This window comes from Perna viridis, chromosome 9 (assembly GCF_037379345.1).
Source record: "Perna viridis isolate PV_CMFRI_1.1 ecotype Kerala chromosome 9, ASM3737934v1, whole genome shotgun sequence".
Taxonomy (NCBI): Eukaryota; Metazoa; Mollusca; class Bivalvia; order Mytilida; family Mytilidae; genus Perna; species Perna viridis.
In genome coordinates, this window is record NC_142453.1 from 31,154,117 (window position 1) to 31,176,153 (window position 22,037).

The 22,037-nt window shown below is 31.6% G+C and overlaps 1 protein-coding gene and 1 long non-coding RNA gene across 2 annotated transcripts; one reads left to right on the top strand and one right to left on the bottom strand.

Moving 5' to 3' along the window:
• Nucleotides 1–4,115: 4,115 nt before the first annotated feature.
• On the bottom strand, nt 4,116–6,493 carry LOC148607791 (uncharacterized). Its single transcript, XR_015914858.1, has 3 exons — nt 6,431–6,493; nt 4,911–5,074; nt 4,116–4,551 (listed from the first exon to the last, which is right to left on the bottom strand). It is a non-coding gene; the product is annotated as an uncharacterized LOC148607791 (long non-coding RNA).
• An 8,209-nt stretch (nt 6,494–14,702) lies between these two features.
• Nucleotides 14,703–17,356, top strand: LOC148607792 (neuronal acetylcholine receptor subunit alpha-7-like). The gene has a single exon (XM_088546822.1). The coding sequence runs from the start codon at nt 14,813–14,815 to the stop codon at nt 16,004–16,006; it is 1,194 nt and encodes a 397-aa protein (XP_088402948.1). The 5' UTR covers nt 14,703–14,812; the 3' UTR covers nt 16,007–17,356.
• The last annotated feature ends 4,681 nt before the right edge of the window (nt 17,357–22,037 follow it).

Here is a 22,037-nt window from a genome sequence, read left to right on the forward strand (position 1 = left end):
CACAAATTGTAGTGATGAAATGTTGCTTCTAGGGAAATGAACTTCAGAAAATGGTAAAAACTCGTCAACAAATATTTGCTTGGTTTTGATCTTTTACTTACTTTGATTTTTCAAAAATTACCATGTTTTAGTAAATATAATTATCTTGTTTTTTTTTCAAAACTTGAAAATGCATCTAGTGCTTATATCAATTCTTTAAACATTGGTATTAGGACAATAAGTTGGAATTAAAACATTGCATGAATAAAAGATGTTAACAAATTACAAAAAAAATGTGGTTATATCAATTTAAACCTTTGAACAAACATTGATATCAAAAGCCATATATTAGAAGATACTTAAAACAGAGTCATTACAAAAGACAGAAGTACTGTAAGAAGATTGAATGCAATTCTCTGTAGGAATCGGTGAATAAATCATGGTGGAAGTTTTTCCAAATCAATTTCAAAAAGTTATATGAAATGCAGCAATGACATTTATTTATTTTTAAGTGTCAGTAATTCGAGGTATAAATTATATATTGCACTTTTATCATCAAAGAGATATAAGTCACTTTCCCCCCAATCGTTTCATTGTAAATTTAAACTCGCTTTTTTCTTCCTCTGGCACTTCTAAGACAAACGAACTGTCGATTCATCTTCAATAGACCATAAACTATTTGCCCACATTGTCCTGTCGTGTGTTTTCTGAGCATGATTCTTTTTTTTTTTTTAATTTAGTTGATTCTGACAGATTCAAGCGCTCAAGCTTTCAGGATTCATCTGGTGTAGTGTTTATCTCATCTTCACAGCCAAAAGTTCCACAAATGAGAATTATATGACTATAAAGTTTGAGAAGAAGAAAAAACTGTATTAAACATACTATCATGGATGTGCAGAATGACAACCAAACACATGCACAATGTTAATACCCTGGGTTACTCGTAGCGCGGACTAAAGCAACCCTGGAACTATACGATACCAATGAAATATTTTTTACAAGTCAACTGATCCGTACAAATATGAAACATAAGCAAATGGCTCTACTCTAAATAAACTAACTACTGAAGACAATGACATTATTGTATATTCAAGAAATGTTTGATCTTAAGTTAGTACAAACGAATTTTATCTTAGTATAAATGGCTACCATGTCTTTTGAAAGTTAGAGAGTAATCAAGGGAACCAAGGTTATAGCGGTAATCAAAAGAATGTAATCCAGGGACAAAGATCAGACATGGAAAACAAGACATACACAACAAAGAACATAAAGTAACTAAAATCATACATACAAAGTAACAAAAGCAAATGAGCAACCCTGACTCCACTAAAAACTGGGAGCATGGACCAGGTGCACCGATAGGGTTAGGAAATCAACACATCTTATCCGCTTACAACGCTAAATAAAAATAACCATTTATAGAATTCGAAGCTGCAGGATAGCTTCTTATTACAGTTATTGCACAAGAAAAGCAAAACAAAATTATAATATAATCAAGAATTTATCAAAGACAGACTTCAGTGAATATTACTTGTAGACCCGCTGTGCTACTCTGACTTGCAAAATAAAGTTGTATAGTAGTGCTACATGTATATGTGTTTTTATGCTTTCCCAATGAGAAGCGGAGCTTTTCGACTATTGAATCTTGATGTGTGTTAATGCAATTAGTATGATTTGCATATTCAAAACCTCTAACCTCGGTTGAAGTATTTGTATATACTAGTAGATTTTCAAATACTTTTGTCGAACATATTTCAGTAAAAGTCGAAATTCAGAAAAAAAAAATTCAAGCTATTTAGGTGTAGCTTTAAATTATTTTTGTGACTCAATATCATCCCCAAACAATCGCGGTTATAAGTCTGCTGAGGGGATTGATCTGGAAAAGCTGCGGTATGAGAATGACTGAAATGAGGTTTTGGCTAATACACTAGAACCAAATGTAAAATGTGAAAAAGGTCCGATCCTTCAAATACGGCATACGATAGACTTTAATGGGATTGAAGTTGTATGACAACCCACTTTCAAAGCCATTGCAATTAAAAGGCTAAATATAATAAATTTCAGGTATTCTTGAATATCATAAATGATATAAAGAAACTTCAGATGATTGAATAATCCTTGTTATAAAGCTGACCAATAGTTACAATTGGGCTAAGTTGTACGACAGCACATTTTAAGAGGATGTTTGTCATTGCAAGATAAAAACGATTATCTTGAAGGCTTCAGCATAACAACATGACAACTAGAACATACCTTATAAATATAAAATATAAATATATAAAACACATTTCTTTTTCAAGGATTAACTTTGGAGGCATGGTGTTAGAAAATGGCTATTTTTGACCTGTTTGCTCAAGTAATATTATCACCAGATTTGTAATTTCTCTGGGGGAGCGATTCAGGCTCTTTATTGTGTCTCTTGTTTTTTTTTCTTTCAAATATCTGTACTGCAATAAATACCCAAGATCCATATTTATCATATTCAGAAAATCCAATCAGTAAACACAGGATCGAGAATTTGAATTAACATATTTAGCTCATTATCGGTAGTAAACGTTGAGTAAACATTTTTAGTATGCTCTGCTTTGATTATGTTGTTACATTTCTAATATCATTATGAAAATCAATGGTTATCCATTTCAATCTTTTGAAATGGTACTTAGAAAGAAGAAACTTTAAAATTAGTTTCGTAATGATGTCAATATCGTTAAACCTATCTCGATTAAGTTTTAATATTAGTAAATTTGAGTATATTTGTAAGGAACTCGAATAATATCACTTGTTTCAAAATTAAAAATCCTCTTGATTATTTGAGATGGACATAAATCGGGGTATTTTGATCTATGTGTTTCACTATAGGAGCCCCGTGCAGGTCCGGGTGTAAAAAGAATAGACCCCCAGCAGCGCTAAGCTTGGCGTAAAAGGCGACTCAATAGTGCTCAGAACCCTTGCCGGGGGCTAGGGCGCTTTGCCCCACAGAGCAACTGGATTGTGTGCCCCAGGTGGTGGAATGGGGTACGCCTGGGGTATTTTATGCCGGGGTTGTCAGACTATAACACGGAAAACCTGACCACAAACCATAGTGGTGCACCATGTTGGGAAAGATGCCACATTCCTCGCACCTTATAGAAACCTTCTGCGGTAGTCTCCCAGAGTAGAAACCATAGGGCTCCGCTACAGGAGGCTAAATTGCCCGCCTTTACCCACCTATCTCTATTTCCAGTGGCAATCGAAATGTGTCGACCCCTTAGCCTTGTGTCCCATCCCATTTTTTATTACATCATCATTTCATGTTCATCGCCTGAATATAGCTGAAATATTGCTGCTCAGGCGTTAAACCCAAATAATCAATCACTTTAGGAAATGAGAAATAGAAAAAAAATACAATTTTTGATCAAAGTACGACTAATTACAAATATACGTACTGTTCAAACGTGGAAAATTAATCGGCGCCTATGGACAAAAATTTTTTTTTGTTTCATATAATGCAAATTGTATTTTGTGAATTAGATAGAGGAAATTAAACACGTCTTTTCAACCATTACACTACATGTGGTTTGCGCATTTTGTGGTTTCAGAAAATATACATATTCTTTCCATAAATATGATTGATAAGGACATTCATGGCAAAATTTAACTTTTTAGCTCAATAAAACACATCAATAGTAAACTGTTTGTTACAATATACGAGAGTAATTAACTCTCTGCGGGACAAATTTGCCATTCCAGAAACGGCAAATTTGACATGCTTAGAGAAAAGTGTAGTAGGATTTTTTTTTGGCTGATCTTGTAGTACTTGCAAAGAGATGAAAAAACTATTACCATAAAAGTTATTGAAGATTTATGTCAGATTTCCCATGGGAAAATAACTTTTCCCCTAGAAAATTCTGGAGTTCCCATGGGAAAATCACACATTTCATATGGGAAATCTACATTTTCCAATGGGAGCATTCACTTTTCCCATAGGAACTTTTGTTTCCATGGGAAGTGTGGACTCTTCCCATGGGAAATCTGATAAGCTATATTAATCTCTTTTTTAAATATCACAGCTTCATTGTATCTTTAATACTTGTACTGTTTTAAAAAAAAATCCATTAAACCATATCATAAGTTTTGAAATAAAATTAACAATTAAAAGAACATTTTACAAGAAATTGAAACAAAATTTGTTTTATGTGTATTATTTTTTCGAACAGAAGTATTACTGTTTATGTAAAACCTACAACAAAACAATTTGAATAGCATATCAAAAGGTATAACAATCACCACACTTACAAGTCTTTTTTTTTCTCTCTCTTTTACAAAGTGTATGAACCACCAATAACAACTGAAATTTACTAGTGTATCTTTAAACAAGTCATGTCTTGTAACATAATCTGGTCGGAAAAGATCACCAAAAGCTGCATAGCATATTCTTTGCATCTAGATCTCCATGTAATTTATAGGAGGTGTTTACTGCATATTCTTTTCCTGCCAAAAATTTTTTCTCCTTTATCACACATGTAAGTATAGTATAAGATAGTATGTTGACTAAATAACAAAGAAATAGGGAATCCACACTAATACAGCTCTCTGTACAAATAATAATAAAATCACAAGGCTAATTATCATTCGATTAAAAACAGAGAAATAACATGACACACTGTATTATATATTACATTTACAAGGCTAATCTATAACATTCCAACAAACATATTTTCTAGTATCAACACTAAGACTGGTTACGAAACAAAAAAGCTTGCTGTAATAGTTTTGCCTCACTTTTATGCATTTATCATCCATACAAATTGTACATGTGAAATTCAGTATGCTTACAGTGAAAAAGCAATACTTCAGACAACAAAATATCAAATCATTAAATAGAACAACTATTTAGGCAAACAAGTCAGAGATGAATGGAAAGTACTGAGTTTTACAGTTAATTATCTTACCCATGTTGAACATACCGGTACTACTATTATGGCAAAACTGGCTGCATATTCTCGGGCATCAGCTTAATAATACATCAGATTTCAAGCTGATTTTCAAGTCTTTTTCATTTCAGTTTTTATTATGTGGAAAACATAGGGAACTACTTTAAATCCATGTTATACACCTAAATAAGAAAAAAAGGAGAAAAATGGAAAATTACCAATACATGTGTAACATTACAGTAAATATAAAGCATACTTTTAAAAGGAAGAAAAATATATAAAAACAAAAAACACATATACATTATATACTGAATATGTCAAAATCTGTATCACGTATGGTACCAATCCTCAGCATATGTCACTCCTTTGGCTGGTGGCACAGGAGTCTCTGGTTGATACTGCATGCCATACATATTTTGACATGTCATTTTCATTATAATCAGCATATATATTTTTTTAATTTGGGGCTATTAACTAGTTTGTATATGGCTCTCAGCATCATGAACAATTTGCTAAACTGTATACATGTTTAAACGTAACAATATCAGGCATAGATCAAATGACAGGCATGTCTCGCATTTACCTCCTGCCATGGGGGTGGAATTGTGAAAGAAATCATAATTTTTCACAAATTGTACCACACTTTAATCTGCATTTAGTTCTATAAACACCCCCATCCCTTCTCCCCTTCTAAAATCCTAGATCTACCCCTGAATATATAACTATTTTCTTACAAGTATACCGTAAATTAAAAAATTATCATGATGTTTTATCATTTAAAAAAATATGACCGACATAAAATGGAAATAATAAAGACTTGCATTATGTTTGTTATCTAGGTCAGCATAATTAGCACAATTTTCAATGGAGATTTATTCCATATTGGATGAAATCAGGGTTTCAATTCTACCATATATACTCAAAAGCTACTGTTCAAGTGCTTCCATACACAAATGATCATGTGCAGATTTTTTATAGAAATAAATTATTTCAGAGACATGCTTTTTTATCATTCAGTACACATAAAATAACCTCACTTTTGTTACAGTGCATAAAAAAAATAAGATGAAAACAACAAAAAGCCTAGATCAATGTTCTATTAACATCAGACATAATGGAAAAACATTTTCCTGGGAAAAGTGCAAAAAATCCAAGGTTGAGTCAAGTTAATGATGGATTTTTATGCAATTTGGGATTGTTTTTCCAAACCTGAGAGTTAATCTAATGCTTGAACATACACCTTTCCTTGGGCATGTTTTCTTTCAAGGCTAGAAATAATCAGGGATACACCAGCAAAGGCAGATGCAAAGGTGGACCCCAGGTGTGCCCCACCTCCTATTCGCAATTTCTGAATCTCACACTTCCCAGTAATACACAGAAAGAAAGTAAGTTCAAACATGCAATGAAATGGCTGGTGACATAACTTTGTCCAATATAGAAAGCATAGGCTGGGATCAAGCTTATAAAAAAATAGTTCCATGACAGTTCATGCCAACAGATGACCGAAAGTTACTTTATACCGCTATTAGCTAACTCACTTGATGATTATGTTCACCATTAATTGCATGCCTGGAGCGGGAGCGGGGATAACGGTTGCAAGGGAGTGAAACGGATAAACAAATTATCACAAATCCATTAGTCGGACCAAGCGTGCAATGTATATAAATTGCAAGGCTGATCGAGAAATTTTGAAAATGATGAGGTTCTGGCTATTATTTGACCATTTAGCACAAAATCAAAAATCACAACAGGAGTTTTCAGCCCAGAACCCTTTTTTGAGTTGTGCCACTGAATTGTCTGGATTTAATTCATTACAGGCCTAATAAGACCAAGTTGGTAACTATATCATTGGGATTTTAATAGCATTCACACAAGGTAGCTTTCATTTTTATTATACTTTTAGAATATCTAAAATTTAATGCAACTTTTGTGCAGATTTCAGCAGGCGCCTTGTAGAAAATCAGAGAATGTGACGAACGAGTGAATTATCCGGCATATGTGGTGTGGCACCCATAAAAATTGAAACTGACAGATACGAAGGTTTATCAATCGAAGATAGAATATGTTTTTATGATGAATGTGTTATGATCAATTTTATAGAAAACGAAAACACGTTTTACTTGTATGCCCTTTATATACCAAATTACGCAATGAGTTATTTAATAGAGCTTGTGATATTTGTCTGACATTACACAAGACATTACCTTCATACATTTTGTACCTTCTTTGATAAACTAATTACAATGTATAAGTATAAATTAAAAGGTGATTTGAAGGGTTGCAATTTTCTCAATCGGCACCTGCGAAAACAAACAAGTGCACACAAGTGATGATTAGGATGTATGGCGTAAGGAAAAGAACGTAGGACAGAAAGACACAGTCTTGGTTTAAGTGAAAATTGGGACAAAAAGTCTTACATAATTATATTTTTGGGAATTATCCACAAAATTAGGTTATTTTATTGAATTTTATTCAATATTTTTTTCTGTCTTGAATGCTTATAAACAGATGGTCGAAACAAATGATTATATTCATTTAACGGGGAAAGTTCTGTTAAAAAGGTTACGTGTTTAGCATGATTTTTAATAGATCTGGGTAATGATCCCGGGGACACCCTCTGGTTCGGCCACTGTGTTATTAAAATTAATCAAAGGTATGGTATTACAGTACACGATCGAATGACACGTCCGTTAATTAGAATTTAATAAACAGGAAATATGTACCGACCTGTACCCGAGACTCTAATTAACAAATTTAAACACGTGTGCACGTATTACAATGAAAATTCTAGCATTCATGTGAAAAGGGTGTTTTTAAAATCATGATATATAAGAGTGATAAAAAAAATTAGTATATGCATATATGAGATTGGACATGGTCAGCTTCTTGCACATGGTTTTCAGATTAATTAATTACAAATACCATATCAACATATTCGGATATCAAACATATAATACATCCCATCGGAGTATAGTTTATTTACCAGGCCAGATCCATAGAATTTGGAAATAGGTTCCAAAATATATGCCATTATCCACTCACTTTTGCCAAACTTTTGCATGGTTTATTAAAATTTTCGAACCAGAACGGAATTTTGAAAAGACAAGCAGTCAAAATTTACATGCATTTTTGCTTTATTCATAAACTTTGGGCATGGAACCAAACTTTTCATACTTTTTTCTATACCTATAAATTTGAATTTCGCTTTGCTTGTGATATACCATAATATAAAATACTCCCATTTAACTCCCATCCACACCTATACACATTTTGACTATCTAACTTACTTCCAATTCTGAGTCCTTGATACTACTATCTCACATATAGCATTTGTCTCCTGACTTCTCCAAATATTCCTCCTTGCTCATACTCACATTTTCATCATTCTATCAATTTATAAATGAATTGTATTCATTTATAAATTAATAAAACTAATTACAGGTTTATGATACATTGTAGTCGCTGTTTTATTTTATAAAATGTTAAAATAGTTCAAAAACTAAAAAAAAAAACCAAACAAACAAAAAAGGAACTGACCAAAAACTATCAACGTAAAATCAAGATTCATGATTCGGGTATGTACAGCCTCTTTGAAAACTTGTCAAACGGTCGATACTCGCGAGTCGCGGAAGGGCCTTCACTATTCATAAAGAATAATTTATTTTTTCGCGATGCTCCATTCCCCTTTCTTACATCCCGTTCTCGTTTCTTGCATGATAACTAGAGGAAAAAGGCAATTTATTTGGTAAGGATATTGACAATTGAGAAAAGCTTTTTGCGTAAATGGTTTATGTAACCTTGCAACCATATTAATCTAGACAAAAATGTATTAATTTGGAGGTCAAAAGAAAATAAGCACTCTCATTACTGATTATAATAGCCAATGGCAATGCATTTTCTCGCTTCCAAGTCGGTCTAAATGTTGAAATACCAAATACGATTTAGATTTTATTTGAAGTAAAATGCTCAAGGGTTTTGGTAATTATTTTACGAGGAGTAGGCATTACATCTAAATGTGATTATTCTGGTTGGTGAACTCCAGAGGGAGATAATTGGATTGACAGACATTTTGACCTTACAGTCTATAGGCCGATATTTTATAGGTAACTTTAGTTTTATTTGCTATTCTTTGCAGATAAAATTTATTCAGTATTTGGTTTTTAATTTAGATTTCAAATAATGCAAACTTATTACTCACTTTAAAACGGCACACAATTTTACTTTAGAGCATACTTACATTAGAAATTTAAAACAATATGACTGGTAGATGAAGGATTCGTAACACTCTAAGTGTCTCAAAACTTGATTGAAGATATAAATTGTGTTTTTTTTTAAGTTTAAAAAAGAAATGATTTATTTCAATTCTTTCGTGGAAAATTACTAGATAATGAGTAATAAATGGTTTCAGTTATTGAGTAGTTACAGTGCATATCTACTGTCATGTTTGGACTGTACTTATTATTACACTTCATTGTCAGTTTAATCAAACAATACCTCAACCCTGGCCATTATTTTATTTTAAATAATAAAAAAACACGTCTACTCTATATCATCAAAAGAGAGAAATAAATATACTTTGGCTGAAACATCCACCTTTTCATAATTTCCTGTTCAAAACATCTAAGGCCTAAATTTCCTAGGCCGAAAAATCCACTGGCCGAAATGTCCTACATTCAATAATAGAACTGAACGGTTTTTAAAAAAATAATTTAGTACCATTAGACGTGAAGTTCATGGTTCTTGAATGTAAGCTGACATTCTAGTTTTTACTTGATAAATCATATTTTGTTGAAATTTCTGCTAATTTTCATGCGATAGAAATCAGCAAACATAATCTAGGTAGCTTTCTTTAAAGTTTTGTACTGCACGGGCTTTTTGCATTTCTGGTGACAGTTTTATGGGTAAATATAAGATAATTATTTCTATTCATAATTATAAATCTCTGTTAGCCAGTTATAAACATGTATCATGCATATGATTTCTCAATGAAGTAGATTTATATAAGGTTAAAATTCACTTGAATATTTTAATGTTTTGTGAATTCTAATAATTCAGCATTATGGAGCAATATTGTCCATTTCATATAATCTAACTTGGTATTTTAGCCAGCCCCCTTAACTATGAAACTACATCAATGAGGTATCCCAATACACTTAAAGCATGCATGTAAATTACAAATGGTGCAATTCATTGACAGTTGACAGTTGACAGCACTTATTGACCCCCGTATAAAGAAAAATATGGATTTTATATCATACAAACAATATACAGTGATTTTTTCTTGTTTTCTGGTGCTTTTGATTTAAAATATAAGATCTAATTTCAATTGTCAGTTAAATTAAGGGATATAATCAACTTTGGGTCGGTTTACACTGCAACATAAACCGCTTCATGGTTTGTTTAGAGTAAACCAACCCGAAGTCTTGTATGACCCATAATCTAACCAGCAATTGAAAACAGTCCGTAAGTAAAGATTTTACAATTTTTGATGGCATGCTAAATACACATTTCGGTCATGATCTAACTTATATTAAATATATTCGACTAGGTAGAAGTGCTTCAACAACAACAACAATCAAGTCATATGATCAATATCTTTAGGGACTTGTCTTTACATAAAGTTAAATCGTTAGGCTATGTTACATAGTTGCAAAATATTGCCTTTCCCATATGTATGAATTGATAATCAAAGACTGTTTAGACTTTCAGATACCTGTTATCCTGAATTTTAGCTCTGTTGTACATAGAGCAGTTACAAAAACCTGTCTATTCAATTCTATTTTTCCATCCTTGCTCTTCTATACATGTTCTTCTTGTAATTATCACTTTCTAGAAATTTGGTAGCTAAATGCATAACCTGTCAAATCCCATTATACAGGAATATTTACCTGTAATGGTTTACCTGTGTAATTGCAAGTAATTACCACACCTAGCATACCAGAAGGTGAAAGTTAACCAGATGCATTTGAAATTTTAAGTTTGTGGAAGTAGTTTTACCATCAACAAATGGGTGGTATTATATAGGAGAGTTCTCCGTGATGTCAAATTGGTTGGCAAAAAATCCATTGAATGGCATGTTTAAATAAGTTACCAAACATAAGCAAGTAAAACCCTTTTGTAAGATTTTCTCCCACACACTGCAAGTGCCATTGACATTCACACAGATTGCCTACAATTTGAGGTATTTTAAATAAAAATGCATGTAAGGCTTCTGAAACAAGTATATTATATGCTGTAAATCTGTAAGTCATATTTTAGCTGGTATTACAATTTATGATGATTTTGTTCTTCTTATGTCTACGAGAATATTTACCAATACCTGTAAAATATCTCTCTTCTCTAAACAGGGTCTCATAGATTCACAGGTTTTTGTGACTATAGCCTTTTCTTTTCATGCTCCATCTGTCTAGGGAAAGTAGAAACCTGTACCATATAGGTATGTCGTTCGGAAATATTACCATATTTCTAAACTTTCAGATGGAAATAATTTAAAAATATAGCTATGAATGTTTTTTTTTTCGTTTTCACTCTATCATTTTTATATTAATGAGAAGCATAGCCAATTTGTACAAGGAGGACAATTGTAAGGACCCAATGGGACCTTTTTTTTTTAGTTTTTTTATTAGAACATACCATTTTTTTTAAGGTAAATGAAAGTTGGTGATATTTTTAAAAAAAAGATGTGTATTATTTCATCAAAATTATCTCCCCTTTGCTGAATGCAGCAAAATTACTTCCCTTGGTTAAAGCTAGTTTATCTGAAGAAATGAAATGTTGTTTGTAATTATGAAATTATCGAAAAAGTGGATTTTTAGAATGATTAATATAGCTTATCAGATTTCCGATGGGAAGAGTGGACTCTTCCCATGGGAACAAAAGTTCCTATGGGAAAATTAAATAGGAACTTTACACTTCGCATGGGGAAAATATTTGATTTTCCCATAGGAACTCCAGATTTTTCTATGGGAAAAATAATTTCCTATAGGAAATCTTACTTAAATCCTCCATAACCTTTTCTTGATACTGTTTTCATCTCTTTGCATGTCAGGTATGCTTAAGCTACTATAATACTACATGAACAGCAAACAAAATCTTCCTACACATTTCTTTAAGCATGTCAAATTTGCCGTTTCCGGAATTATCATGATGAATTGTATACATGTACATGTATGTAATTTAGGGAAGATTGTAACTACATATATTGTCATATTTTCCATTAAGGTTTAAACAAATGGATGAGTTTGGATTTGACGTCACACAGATACAGGATGTGAAGTGGCACGCTGGTCAATAACATTTTTGGATTATTGAAATAAATTGCTATAACTTCTACTATAAAGGATAGCAAACTTGAATGCAAGTGAGACTAAATATCCATATATAACTGAATTTTTAAAAAGATAACAAAGCACAGAAGTATTTATATGCCGTCTTTTAATTAAAATACTCAGTCGTGTACCAATGTCTACTATATATATTAATATTACACAATAAATTTATTCTTAAATATCAAAACATTCAAAAAATATATAGCTGTATGCAAAATGCCAGGAAGATACATACCAGTAGAAATGGGATAACTTGTCAAGGTGTTGTTGATTGTTCCAAGCATTCATTTTTTACATTCAGTTTATGAAGATTTTTAATGGATATTACCACTGTGATTCATGAATGAAAAATGTAAACTTTAATATTTAGAAGTCATATCTCAATTAATATAACTGATACTCTGATTAGACCAGAGAAAGGGTTAAATTGAAATTCACTAAAACAACATAGATATATCAGTAATGAACTTATATTGGGTTGCTTGTTCTTAAAAATGTCTTGTTTTTGAAGCTTGACAAAGCATCGAACAATCTTCAACTGTTACTATGTTAAAAGTACATATACACTATAACTATGGTAAAAGTACATACAAACTTCTGAACAGTTTTGAATAAATCCATGATATACCTCAATAAACTCCAATTATCGACATAATTATGTAATTTGTTTTCAGGGTTACCGAACGCAAGCCTTAGCTACATGAAGATCAAGATACCAATCATATACAAGATTATTTATTCAAAGATTTGATTGTTTTTTTGGACTACTTATGTAAAAGAAGGCCAGGCCAGATACCAAGTGATATGCTTTAGTTCAAGACCTTGTGTGAGATTCATCAGTGGATAGTTATTCTACCTAATCACGGATATTTCTAAAACTTTTATGTAGAGTCTAGTATATCTTTTGATAGTACTAGTACTAACAGGACAGATTTATTTCATTGTGAAAATTGTTTATTCTTTAATACAAGAAAAGGCCTGTTTGAAGACACACCAATAGAATGCAGTTGTGACTTATCACTGAGAAAGAAAATGCTTTAATGTGTGGTGATTGTTATACCTTTTGATATCATTCTATTCAAAGTATTTTGTTGTAGATATTACATAGACAGTAATACTACTGTTCGAAGAAATAATACATATTAAACAAAAATTGTTTGTTTAAATTTCTTTCAAAATGTTCTTGTAATTGTTAATTTTTCAAAACCCGTAATAAGGTTTATTGGATTTCTTATTAAAACAGTATAAGAATTGAAGATAATATCAAGTGGTGATATTTTTAAAAAAAGATGTGTATTATTTCATCAAAATTATCTCCCCTTTGCTGAATGCAGCAAAATTACCTCCCTTGGTTAAAGCTAGTTTATCTGAAGAAATGAAATGTTGTTTGTAATTATGAAATTATCGAAAAAGTGGATTTTTAGAATGATTAATATAGCTTATCAGATTTCCGATGGACTCTTCCCATGGGAACAAAAGTTCCGATGGGAAAATTAAATAGGAACTTTACACTTCGCATGGGGAAAATATTTGATTTTCCCATAGGAACTCCAGATTTTTCTATGGGAAAATAATTTCCTATAGGAAATCTTACTTAAATCCTCCATAACCTTTTCTTGATACTGTTTTCATCTCTTTGCATGTCAGGTATGCTTAAGCTACTATAATACTACATGAACAGCAAACAAAATCTTCCTACACTTTTCTTTAAGCATGTCAAATTTGCCGTTTCCGGAATGGCAAATTTGTCCCGCAGAGAGTTAATTGCTTTTCAAATATAATTGTTTTATTGTTAGAATGTTAACAAATAGTTGTCAATATGATATTTGCATGTAAATTATTTCTAAACAATTAGATGGAGAAGACCCAGTGACGTTTTTGATAACACCTGACACCAGTGATTCCACATTTGTAAGAAATCAAATAAAAATGTTTAATACACAAAGTTGTTCAATAATTATAAGCAAGGTCTCAAAATACGGAGTAGCTATCATTTTTCATAATAACGTTTTTGTTTTGTTTTGTCTTTTCTTCACTTGTTTGTTTTTGCTGCACCCGTTACAAGTATAACATACATTTGTGTGAAATTTAGCAAGCAGGTCAATATACGATATCAAAGTTGATCTTTCTGTTTAAAGCACTCGCACTTCTCTTCAGCAAATTGCATTTCCCTTTTTGGACTTAAATGTAAATAACACATTGCTAGTTATTTATTCTTGCAAAACAATCAGTTTTAACTATCTTCCTTGGTTGTAAAATTAAAAAGATAAACTAAATTTTACTATTTTTGCCTGTTAAATTACACACAGGCATTTCCCAATCAAATTAATACATGGATAGTAAATATTCAAGATTACAAAACATCGGACTTCAATTGAAACAAATTAGAATTACTTTTAATTGGATACTAAACAAACAAACGCTTTTTACTTTTATTCTATGTAGAATCAGCTATGATGCAAAGAGTCACGTGATGTATAACCAGCGATCATTTGAATGTGGTAAACGAAGCTGAAAGGATTGCAGAAAGAAATCTCTACAGAAGAACGAAATCAAATTGTCAATATTTGGAAAATCTTTTCTGAGGAGAAAATGAAAAGTTCCTCTTTACCTGGTTTTTCTTTTTTAACATTTATGTTCGTCATACAGTCATGTTGTGCAATGAACTATCAGTTCTCAAGAAAACTTTACGACACAGTACTGGGGAATTACTCAAGGCATGTGAAGCCGAGATACTCAAGTGTAGACCAAGTGAATGTAACAGTGACTCTCTGCATTAAAGCGGTGTTAGATTTTGATGAAAAATCCGGAGCATTTACGTTTCAGGGATTTTTTAATTTGAAATGGTGGGACGAATTGATCATGTGGAATAAAACCACTCATGGAAACATTGATATGGTACAGCTATCTATTCACGATGTTTGGGTCCCAAAGGTCGTTTTAGGCAACAGCATTTCATACAAGTCGGTGTACAAATTTGATAATTACTTTGATAGTAAAATGACTTCTGTCACTTACGATGATCATGGATCAGCCAGTATAACAAGTTCCGGTATATGGGAGACAAGTTGCAATGCCGATGTTTCTAAATTTCCGTTTGATGTACACGCTTGCAAAATTGAGATCTTTGCCATGGAACCTCTCCGCGATTTGCTACTCATTCCGCCTACATCAAGAGTAGACATTCAGGACACCGAAATGCATTCAGAATTCAAGGTTCAAGAAGCGTCTGTTGCGGATGCACTTAATGGCGACACGATAAAGTGGTCGACTCTGGAATACACTATCAAACTTGCACGTAAGCCACTTTTCATGATGATGAACCTTGTAGTCCCTGTATACATTATAAGTTTGACAAACCTTTTGGTATTCCTTCTTCCTCTCGATTCATCAGACAGAGTTGCTTTTTCTGTAACGATGCTACTGACCTTCACTGTATTCATGACCATGGTTACCGATAAACTTCCGGCGACTGATTCCTTGTCACATTTTAACACATTCCTATTGCTACAAATGGTTTTCAGTACACTGATTACCATTTGTGTGTTAATATTGCATTATGTCTTTGCCAAGAAATCGCAAGAACCTCCAAAGTGGGTTGATTGGATTACCACGTGGAAGAACAAGACAAACAACTCAGTAGAGTCAATCGAAAAGAAATTTAACATAGAAGAGACTGAAAAATGGAAGAAATTTGCGAGACAACTTAACAAATGCCTCTTCTGGCTATTCACCATTGTAATTCTCATTGAGTTTGCTTATTTTTACCGTGTGACGGGTTCATAATGTATTTCCTGCAAAATTAAGAAAGATGTGTTTTTAATTAGCACTTTTGGTTTAATATATATGTAAATCTATTAAAGTTTAATTTCATTTTTGTTTTCGTTATTCTCAGTTAGATGTATTGTTGTATATATATATAAGGAGGGTTCACTTTTCCCATATGAACTTTGTTTCCATGGGAAGAGTGGACTCTTCCCATCGGAAATCTGATGAGCTATATTCATCATTCTAAAAATCCATTTTTTCTAAAATTTCAAAATTACAAATAACATTTGATTTCTTTAGATAAATTTGTTTTAACCAAGGGAGGTAATTTTGTTGTATTCAGCAAAGGGGAGATAATTTTGATAAAATATTATACAACTTTTTTTTAAATATCACAACTAGATATTATCTTCAATTCTTATACTGTTTTAATAAGAAATCCAATAAACCTTATCACGAGTTTTGAAAAATTAACAATTACAAGAACATTTTGAAAGAAATTTAAACAAACAATTTTTGTTTAATGTGTATTATTTCTTCGAACAGTAGTATTACTGTCTATGTAATATCTACAACAAAATACTTTGAATAGAATGATATCAAAAGGTATAACAATCACCACACATAAAAGCATTTTCTTTCTCAGTGATACGTTACAACTGCATTCCATTGGTGTGTCTTCAAACAGGCCTTTTCTTGTATTAAAGAATGAACAATTTTCACAATGAAATAAATCTGTCCTGTTAGTACTAGTACAATTAAAATATATACAAGACTCCACATAAAAGTTTTAGAAATATCTGTGATTAGGTAGAATAACTGATGAATCTCACACAAGGTCTTGAACTAAAGTATATCACATGGTATCAGGTCTGCACAATTCTTTTGCATAATTAGTTAAAAAAAACAATCAAATCTTTGAATAAATAATCTTGTATATGACTGGTATCTTGATCTTCATGTAACAAAGGCTTGGTTTACATTTTTTTTTCATTCCATGATGTCTTAAATCAGAACGCTATATTTCTATATGAATATATTAGAAAAGCACATGAATAAGTTAAATATAATATTGTCAGTTTTTATTTATCATTGCTCATCTATGTTGACAATGAATGATATAAGACGTCTTAATATCCTTGTTAAAGACTCCGAATACAAACTCAATATTATGTCTTTATAATAATGCACCAATTACTTACAAAACACATTATGTGCAGGTTTTTGTAGTGTGGAATGTAAAGTTATAAGTAATTTTTTTTTGGTTGAAAAGAGAAACAATCTTTATGTATTTCATTGAATAAATATTGTATGCTTACGTCAATAAATGAAAATTCTTTCATAAAATTTATCGCAACTTACATGACTAACGTGTACTAACATTCCATCACCATTTCACTCCGATTCTTTGTCATTTGAAATAAAAATTAAGTTGTAGTTTCGTTTTTTTTAATCCTAGATCAGTGAGAACCCAAGTCGAATTGTGTGTCTATTAATATTTCAAATGTGATAGGAATGTCAAATTTGGTATCACGTGGGAGTTGCCGATTTTCGTCAATCTAGAAATCCCGGAAATCTTCGTTGGTTCCATTGTTCCTTCGCAAATGACTGCGATAAATACGTGTATACGCCTTCTTTTATATTTTTGTTTTATTCTTTATTCTTGTTTCATGGAAACATACACGAATCTATAATGTATGAATATCAGTTATTATCTACTTCATCAACTTACAACTGGTCAATGGCCTTCTACCATGAAAACTGATTTGTTCAACGTCTCATATTTTTCCTTTCCTTTTTTGTCTACCCCGGACTTAACTTATTTTTATCAACTCAGCGGGTGTTCCTAGAAAGGCAAAGGACGCTTACCATATCGTTGAACTTGATCCATATTCCTAGTTCTTAGTGGAATACGGGTTGCTCATTTACTTTTGTTACTTTGTATGTATTATGTTAGTTACTTTATGTTCTTTGTTGTGTTTGTCTGTTTTCCATTCTGTCTGGATTACATTCGTTTGATTTCCGCTAGAATCATACTTCCCTTGATTACTCTTTGAAATAGAAGCAGGAGAATACACCGTAAACTAATTACATACTTTTTTATTTACCCAATGTACTTTTAATTTGTTTAAAAATATGACATTTCAAACTATAATAATAATTTATTTATATACGATGTTAGAAGCGACATACTATAAACAAGTGATACCTTCAGTTGTAATACTGCCTTGTGATTAAGGGAAACGCTGAAAGGGATCTCATTTTTCAGCATTCTGAACAGATAGACGAAAAACAATTTAATACATTAATCAAAATATTTCCTCTCATTCACGACCAATACATAGGATTTTCATATTGACGAGTGTCTTACGTCAGTCCTCTTGGCCATGATAGCTATTATTATACTACTGATTTAATTACTGTGTGCGACACTTTTGAAATTATCTGCTCCTAAATCTATGTCATGAATTTTAACCCTCTATTGTTTATAAAATATTATATGGTCATTTAGATATAGTATACAAAATGTAATTGTAGGAGTAAGTCTTCATGGTAACAAAATTGTATAGTTTTTCCGTCCAGTTTCGTCTTCATCGGACTTGTCTTTTCATGAACAATTCTTCGGATATTAAAAAAACACAGTACGTTTACTTAAGTGGTACACCTGGTCCATTCTCCCATTTTTTTATTGGAGTCCGAGTTGCACATTTTTTTATTGCTTTGTACGTATCATTTTGGTTATTTTTTGTCCTTTATTGTGTGTGTCTGTTTCCCCTCTCTTGTTTTTGTCTCGTGGATTGTATTCTTTTGACTTCCGCTAGAATCTTGGTTCTCTTGATTATTCGTTGAAAAGAGTGATGGATTGATTAATGTATTTGCCTTACCATTTAGCAAACTCTATTTCCTAAATTGGTATTTTTTTTATTTGAGATGGATAATAAAAGAACAGTTGCGTTAATTTTTTACTACGTAAAATGTTTTGTATATAATTGATCTGTTTTTATGTTTTACTTACGAAATTATACCGTTAAATAGATACGAAATATATTAATTTCATTTTGACAGACTATCTAATTGCACTCATAATATGATTCCATTTACACTATTTAATTCTAATTTTTGATAACTTTACTTACATGTTTCGAGTTTGGAGTTGATCCATGTCACATACAAACGTATCTGGTAACTAGGTGCCAAAGTTGATACAATATCCTCCATTCCTCGAACAGTCTGCATCGACACATCCACCTAATTCAATCCCTACACATTGTCCCTCTGTAACATGGCCACCCATGACTAAGCAGCAGTAGTCCAAAATAAAAACTATCAGAAGGAACCTAACATTTGCCATCCATTTCAAATAACCAAACATTCTTTAGTTTTTTTTATTACATTTTCAATTCAATGCGATCTGATTGGTCGAAATTTTGAGTTCAGAAGGATTTGAGGGAAATCTAAATTTGATCTCTTTTTTTAATGAAAAAATCAACAACTTTGGCAAGACGGTTATACAAAATAAAAATTACTTGAGAAGCAGTTATAGATAAGGAAAGCTGTAATTCCTTTTTATCATTCTTAGCTATAAAAGCCACCATTTCTGTATCAGGGATAATATTGGTACTGGCGTATATATGGTCGCAATGTATTGCTTAGTAATTCAGAAGAGTCTTTAAAAACAAATCAGACAGGGGGTGATTCATGTCTGTCAAAACTCCATCGAACTAACTAATATTTCTCAGAAACATTTGTAGACCATGTAATCAGTCTTCGTTTGTCGCTCGGTTGTACACTTCCGAGATAAAAATTATATAGATTGAGTAGCAATGTAGCTCTTTACAAGGGTTATCGTTCTTGATTTGGATTGATTTAATTGATTTTAGAGGGAGATAAAATATATTATTCCTATAAAAAACAGATATGAATACATGAAAAAGACTCTTGTGAAGTGAAAATTCAGCATATGTAGACCGAGAAAGCATGATTTGTTCAATTGGTTTTTCTTCACCAAGAATCGCGTCTGTCAAAGGCATTGTCAGAATTTTGTATTGACCGGTACTTAAAATAACATCATTGCTACACTACACCTTAACTAGTGATCCATTACAGTTGTGATTTCATTATCTCTTAAATAATTTACTTTGGTTGGAACCTAATTGTATTTACTCTCCATATTTTTGACAATGGAATTAAAACAACACATTTTTAGATCTACGTTTGATGTAATATGATATGTAAATAAATAAATTGTATTTTTAATTGAAATTGAAAGGCTTTTTAATTTTGTTTTTAGTCTAATTAAATTTACAAAAACATAGTATAAGAATTAAAAGGAATTTCAATATGTAAATACCAACCTTAAACCTTGTCTAGAAGTTAATGTTACAGATACTAATGATGATTTCTGTTGTGGTTTTGTTAACATTGCTTCATTTATACCGTGGGTACTTTATTACTTATTAAAATAGATTTCCGAGTCAAAATTGTAACAATAAGATAATTAAGGAAATGGAAACGTTTTGTTTGCAGACATAGGGAAAGCATTTTAAAGAGATATCCAATCATTGTGTTATAATTCACTTAAAGGAAGGATGGTGCTACTGTGTAACTAATTATCTATTTTTGACTTGAAAATAAGTGCAAGAAGCACAAGAATTTAAAGGACAGAAAATACTTTCATATGTATCTCATTTACATCGAGACTTCAGCTAACCGATTTTATAGTTTTTTTTCTGAATCAGGAGTGAGTTGAGAGAGTGTAAATACTGTTGTGAAGCAGATAGTCTTTAAATAATAAATCAAATACTTAGCAAATTATATCAAAATATACTCAAATAGGAATTTATCACTACAAACTGTACTCCGATTATCTGTATTGTCAACTAAAATGACAATGTGCCAAGGCAGAATGGAATATTGCTTGTTTTTACTTGGAGAAAACATGTTGAAGATTCCCTTAAGGTTTATGTAATTGAATTTATTTTAAAATTTGATAAAAAGGGATAAAAATTATTAACAATTCAGGTTTCAAAGGGTCATCTCATATCATCAGTATTAGAACCAAATACATAGGAAGATTTAAATCCAAATATTATGTATAGACAAGTAGTACTCAAAATTAGGAAGCCAAATACAGCATCGAGATATTTTACTGACTTTAATAAAGGGAGAAAATCCCTAGTGTTTGTATGATAAATAAGTTTTCGGTAAATATCATATAATATTAGTTGGGTCACACAAAATATTAACTATAACTCGGTCCCATCGAGATATCACAATTCCAAATAGAGAAGTGAATAAGCATTTGATATCTCGAGTATCATACCATTTGTCTATATAATTGAAAACCAAATTTACCTTGACTTTGATGTAATTATTTACGTTACTGTCATACATTTCAGTTGTGTATACCGACAAAATCAAGGGTTACACACAAAATCAAAATGGTGTCGACACTTGCAAAACATATTCATAAAATTCATTTTGTTCATTAAATGTTGCAAAACGAATATAAATTGTGAAATATATATTCCATATGTTATATATAATATTGCTCATTGACGTTTTTCACCCTACCGGTGCACCTGGTCCATGCTCCCAGTTTTTAGTGGAGTCCGAGTTGCTCATTACTTTTGTTACTTTGTATGTATGATTTTAGTTACTTTATGTTCTTTGTTGTGTATGTCTGTTTTCCATGTCTGGTCTTTGTCCCTGGATTACATTCTTTTGATTACCGCTATAACTTCGGTAACCTTGATTACTCTTCCAGCATTAACATAAGCATTCATGTGTATTGTTTTCATGATGTTTTTTTATAATTACTTAAATTATAAAATTAAACTTTATAATTACATTTATTATATGTGTGTTTTTTACGAACGAAGTTAGATTTCAGTAGGGAAACTATTTACATGTGTATTAAACACAAGCATATTGAAATACCATGTTTCTTTCGCAGTTTGATTTGAATTCAAAACTCAATTTCAAGAAGAAGAAATGGTTACATGCATGAGTGGTACTAAACAAGTTACGTTTAACTCAGTTAAAACAC